The sequence below is a fragment of the Equus quagga genome, chromosome 2 (assembly GCF_021613505.1).
Source record: "Equus quagga isolate Etosha38 chromosome 2, UCLA_HA_Equagga_1.0, whole genome shotgun sequence".
NCBI classification, from domain to species: domain Eukaryota; kingdom Metazoa; phylum Chordata; class Mammalia; order Perissodactyla; family Equidae; genus Equus; species Equus quagga.
The window spans coordinates 174,172,559-174,178,909 of record NC_060268.1 but is presented as its reverse complement, the minus strand read 5'-3'; the positions used below and the strand labels follow the sequence as shown (position 1 = coordinate 174,178,909).

The 6,351-nt window shown below is 36.5% G+C and overlaps 1 protein-coding gene across 2 annotated transcripts in view; it reads left to right on the top strand.

Annotated features, from left to right (window-relative positions):
• The window catches only part of ATE1 (arginyltransferase 1), a 165,926-nt gene that overhangs the window by 1,474 nt on the left and 158,101 nt on the right, over positions 1-6,351 (top strand). For both annotated transcript variants that reach the window (XM_046652097.1, XM_046652096.1), the window contains exons 2-3: positions 1,135-1,198; positions 3,562-3,624. In XM_046652097.1, coding sequence (XP_046508053.1) covers positions 1,135-1,198; positions 3,562-3,624 — 127 coding nt within the window. The remainder of the gene's footprint in view (positions 1-1,134; positions 1,199-3,561; positions 3,625-6,351) is intronic.

Here is a 6,351-nt window from a genome sequence, read left to right as displayed (position 1 = left end):
TATTCCTCTCCTATTTTTGGAATTTTAGCATTGTGAAAAATGCTAATATGTAAGTAAGTAATAAGTTATATTAAACATTTCTAAAATTAATATTTGCGTAGATCTGTAATTATTTTTTCCGGTAATTTTAGTAAGAGAAAATTGATTAATATAGATATCTTTTGTCTAAAGTCGTGTAAAAGAAACCTGTTTTCAACCTTTTCATCTAAAGAGAGAACTGAATTTCTATCATTTTGATTTTAATTCTAATAATAATCTTTGCTGTAGGGCACCCACCTATTGGGTGTGTAGGTTTTATTATGCCTATTGTACCGATGATGAAATTGAGTGTCATTGAGAAACTTGGTGTTAATGGCCCCCACCAGGCTTCTGGACTTTTCTATTGTACTCTAGTGTTTGTGCTTTTCTCACTACATCCTGCTCTGCCAAGCCCACCTCTATCTTTACATACCTCTGCTGCAGTTTACTCTTTATCAGAGGAAGAAATCATTTTTCTTTTAACATTAACTCAAATATACCTTTTAATGTTTTCCCATAGGCTTCATTTTTTTCATGGTTGCATAATTATTCCATCATATTGATAAATGATAGTCCCTGTAATCACTTGTCTGTTCCTGAGTATTTGGGTAACTTTCAGTTTTTATGGGTAACTTTTAAAACTGAAAAGGAATATTGCTGTAAACTTTTGTCCTATTTTCACTGTTCAAGACTATGCTGTAAACATATATTAAAATCAGGAGAATTTATATGCACAGGAAAACATGTGCTTCCTAATTCTGTTGAAGAGACTAACTTATTAAATTATTGGAGATATTATGGTTTAAAGATGCAGTGTAATCCAATTGCAGCGAGGACCTAAATTTATGATGTCATAGAGACTATTGACTAATCCTGAATTAAATGTAATCACTTTGATGTGTTTGGTTTTTTTGAACTAAGATAAATATCTCTCTCTTCATTTGTGTTGTGTATTATGTGAAACTAACAAGTGTGAAGTATGTGCAAACTTTCGTTTCTCCAATGTGAATTAAATTTTTTTTTGCCTCAATATTCACATTTAAAAAATAATGCTTTGCGTTAAAAAAAAGTGAAAAGTTAAACCTGCTATAGTTAACATGGCAGTTATTTTTTCAGGCATGTGGGCACATTCCATGACAGTACAGGATTATCAGGATCTTATCGACCGAGGATGGCGAAGGTAAAGCTCTGATACAAAAGCACTTTTCTTATTACTCAGGTGCTGCTTATAATGGAAAAATATTATTTGCCTTTAAAATGTTTTCCTGTTGTTGGAAAGGGGTTTAAGAAATTTTTTATTATATTCTTTTGTATAGTGATTTTGCGCTCTCTCCTTTTAAAGATATTTACTAGGAAAACTTCAAATATGCACAAATGTAGAGAGTACATTATAATAAACCTCATGTACCTATTACTAAGCTTTAACAGTTGTTAACATTTCGCCAGTCTTGTTTCATCAGTTCTCCTTGCTCCTTGTGATGGGTTGAATGTTGTGTCCCCCCAAAGTTCGTATGTTAAATCCTAATTCCCAGTATGATGGTATTTGGAAGGGGGGTCTTTAGGAGATGATTTAGTTATGAAGATGGAGCCTTGGTGAATGGGATTAGTGCCCTTATAAAAGAGACCATAGGGAGCTCCCTTGGCCCTTTTGCATGTGAGAATACAAGGAAGAGATGAACCAGGAACCTTGTCTTCACCCAACACCAAATCTGCCAGCGCCTTGATCTTGGACTCTCCAGCCTCCAGAACGAAGAGGAATAAGTTTCTGTTGTTTATAAGCCCCTTAGTCTATTGCCTTTTGTTATAGCAGCATGAACAGACTAAGATACTCCTTTTCTCCCCCCCAAAATAATTTAAAGCAAATTTCAGATATCATGTCAGTATACCTGTAATAAGTATATGTTTCTAAGAGAGAAGGATTCTTTTTTCCTTTTTAGCATATCCGTAATACCATCATCATACTTTACAAAATCAATAATAATTTTTTGATGTCACCTGTTACCTAGCTTTGATTAGGTTTTCTGTTTTTCTCAAAAAAAAGTCTTTGTTGTCTTGTTATTTTTATAGTTGGTTTATTTGAATCAGGATTCCATTAAGATTCATACGTAGCCTTTGATGGCTAAGTTTTTTTGGTAGTTATTTTTATGTAGATGATTTAAAAGTAACTATTGGGTAAAATTCCTTACGTAAATATAAGCATTGTTGAGTACCCTGTGCCAATACTCCCCGAAAGACATGGGATTGAGCATAGCAAATGAATCTTCATAACTTTCCTTAAACTTAATAATGAGGCCTGAGAGGTAGATAGAGGTGAGATGTTGAAGGACTTCGTATGCCATGATAGGGACTTCTGTTTTTTAAAGGCAGAGGCGAGCTGTTAAAGGCTTCTATGTTAGAGAGAAATGTGATGGAATTTGTGTTTTGGAAATAATCATTCAGGCAGCAGAGAGGTATTTGAGGGGGTGATCCTGGAGGCAGGAGCCTAGTTCCGGAGATTATTGCAGTGTCCGAACGTGAGGTGGTGAGGACTACTGTCATAGGCAGTAGCAGTGGTGGTAGGTTAGGCGATAGACAGGAGGGGACAGATTGAAGATACATTTTAGAAGTAGAAAGCTTGCTGACAGGATATGGATGTGCATTAGAGAGAGGAGTTTGAGAGGACTTCCAGGTTTCTGGCTTGGGAACTGAACTCGTGTATGTTTGCTTGGGTGCCATAAAATGCTATAGATTGGGTGGTTTAAACAACAGAAATGTGTTTTCTTACTGTCTGAGGCTGGAAATCCAAAATCAAGGTGTCGGCAGCTGTGGCTTCTTCTGAGGCCTCTCTCCTTGGCTTGCACGCAGCTGCCTTCTCACTTTGTCCTCACGTGGTCCTTCCCCTTTGTGTGCACATCCCTAGTGCCCAGTGTCTCATTGTGTGTATCATTTCCTTTTCTTATAAGGACACTGGTCAGATTTGATGAGGGCTCAACAGCTTCGTTTTAACTTAATCACCTCTTTAAAGGGCTTATTTCCAAATGTCACATCTTGAAGTACTGGGGATTAGGGCTTCAACATATGAATTTTGGGGGAACAAAATTCATCCCATAATATCATGTTCTGCCATTAACTGAGATCCAGAAAGCATGGAAAGGATCAGGTTAGTTTTGGGGTACTTTGTGCTGGTGCACGTGGAACTCCCAAGTGTGAATGTCTAGGCAGCAGCATACGTTAGTCCCACAGCATCAGGGCATTTTTTTCTGATTGTCTTTGTGGTATTGAGGATTGGTGGTAGGTTGAGGGATTGCAGATCCTGATGTGAGGATAATTGAGATGATTCACCTTGGGGTACATATGTAAAGGTTTAGGAGAGAAAGCTGGGCGCTGGTCCTTGGTACACCCCCATTTCAAGATTACTTAGTTTACGAAGAGTAGCTAAACCTGAATGCATTATTACACAATTGATTAGATTTTACTGTAATTAATTTTGTGCTCTTGTACTAATCTACTTTGGCACATGTGAAAAATGTGTAAGAAATTAACAAAACTATTTTATAATTTTAGAAGCGGGAAATATGTGTACAAACCTGTCATGAACCAAACATGTTGTCCTCAGTACACAATACGGTAAGAATTTTGATTTCTAGAAAGAGTTTTAGTATTTTAGAAAGAGTATTTAGTATTAATGTTTTAGTAGAAACTTGCTTTTCTTAAATGTTAATTTTTGTTCTAGGTCAACATGTTTTATAGGGAAGAGCAAATGAGTTATGTCTTTCTACATACTGATGCTAATTCGTTTGTTGACCGGTAGCTTTTAATAATGTTTAATTGGTTTGGATATAAATAGTGATATGAAAAAATGCCCTTTTTACTTAGCAGTCTAGTCAGTGATACCATGAAATGTTCAGAAAATATTGGAAAATACTCAAATTACTTTTAGATATCAAATTTTTATAAGTTTTAGCTTGGGGCTTTCCCCATTCTGGTGTGTTACTTGGCACAGTGCTTACATTCAGACAATGCTATAGGATCCTGTATGGGGAGGAGGAGGGCTGACACTTAACGGCTATGTGTATTGTGTCCAGTTTTCTTCATTGGAAAAACACGCTAAAAAGTCTATTTTCCTACAAAGTGTTTGCTTAATTTTTCATGATCTTTTGGGTTTCCCTTGTGCCCGGCTCACTCCGCCCTAACATGAAAGGATTTTCCCTCCTTTGATTATAAAGGTTCTCCTCCCCTTCCCCTTGTCCTCTTCCTCCTCATTGTTCTCTTCCCCCCCTTCCCCTTCTTCTGGTAGAAAATAAGGAAATTAACATTGTGAAGCATTTGTCTACAGTTTCAATGTATATATATACTCTAGATAAAAAAGGAAACATCGCTTTTTGGCTGGTCCACACAGCTGTCTCCTTTAGTTGATCTTAACTTGTTTTTCGGTTGTAGACTCTTTTGAGAATTTGATGAAAGTTATAGATCCTCTCTGCAACAAAACAACACAACAAGGGAGGGGGCATATAGACAAAAATATGTAACATTTGACGTGTTAATTTTAGAATAATCACAGACTCCCAAAGTTGCACTGATTCCTGGTTAAGAGTCTCTTATGGAACTGGTCGTAGGACTGGGACAGTAAGGAGAAAAGATGGGTGTCTGGTTTGGTGACACCATCTTATTTATTATACAAAGAGTAAAATGACAGAGCAGCTGTGCTGTCCTCTTTCAACTTTAGTGGTTATGAAGTGGTGACATCTTCAAAGGCACAGGTCATTTTCCTTCAGATGGTAATTTATTATTGGATTATGGTCAGGATTCTGTTCAGATAAGTCTGAAGTTGATTGGCCTGAACCCTGAGAATCTCTGATCAGGAAAGACCTATTTGAGTGCGTTAAAGGAAAAGCTAAAGTATCTATAATTTATTGGATGCCTGTTACATGCAAAGCATTGTTCCAGGTATATTGCTTTGAAGAAAAGGGATTCAGTTAATACTGCAAATCAAAGTAATTATAAAATGTGGTTTTTTTGCATTTTGTAATTTTGCATGGAATCAAATGTTTCCTGAGTTGTTATTCTTTCCACAACTTCATTATATATATTGGTCTTAGGGAGTCATTTTGCATATATATACTCTTTTGGTTATTTCACTTTGTTTACTGTGGTAGTTATAATGAGACCTAATGTAAAGGCAGGGCGAGTATAGCCCACAGTTTAGCTTCTTGTTAGGCAGACGTTAGGGGCCGCCCAGTACATGAGTGTAAATGAGGATGAACTTCGCTGGCTATGAATTTTTTTTTTTTAGTTTTAATTTTTATATAGAATTATTTATGCTAATAATTTAAAGAACCAAAGAGTTGTGTAAAGCTTATTTTGCAAGATAGCAGTCTCCCGAACCCCCATCCCATTTCCTCATACCCGGTGCAGTCGCTTTCAAATCTTTTAACTGATTCTTTTGCTTTTTCATCTCCCTATCTTTAAGTAACATGCTTATATTATTATAATCCTTTTTGTTTGTTTGTTTTCTCCATTATCTCAGCTTCTTTCTTTGAAAGATAAAGATTTAGCTTTATTTCTCCCCAGTTCCCCCATCACATTCAAGTTCCTTTTTGTCCTCATTCTTAACTTTACAACTTAGTATTGTTATTTTGGATACATATAGCCGCATCATTATGACCATCTAACTGTGCTTCACAACTGAGTCATGTTGTAAAGCTTTTCTGCACAAGTTTTTGCTTTCCTTGGAGTTCATAACTGTCTTTTGTTTGCGTAGTCTTCTAAGTACCTATCACCACCTTATTTAGAAATGTTCCCCTAGCTGTGTAAATTTCCTCTTGGTATGTTTAGATGCTTCCGATACTCTTATCACTTTTATCTTCTTAATGAAGATCTCTTGTGGAGTCTTCTGACCTGCTCTCATCTGGACAGGTTGCCTCTAGACCTGATGCATCACTGTCATCCTGGGATCTCTTTTCATTGTCATCTTGGGGGTTTTCTTTGGCTCTCAAGTTGGATCCCTTTTCCTCTCTCCTTTGCCCTCTTTCTTGGATCATTCCCTCATTTTAGTGAAGCACATCTTCTAAGAGCTTCCTGAGAAAAAGTGCCTGAGAGGTAAATTTTTTGAGACTTTGTGTGTCTGAGAATGTTTTAATTCACTGCTCCAACTTAACTTATAGTTTGGCTGAGTATATAAGTGTAGATTGGAAATAATTTTCCTTTAGAATTTTGAAGGCTTTGCTCCATTGTTGTCTTATTGCTGTTGAGAAGTCCAGTGGCATTCTGATTCTAGTTCCCTTGTCTGAAACACGTTCTTTCTCTTTGGAAGCGTTTTTGTCCTTAGTGTTCTGATATTTCATAATACGTTTG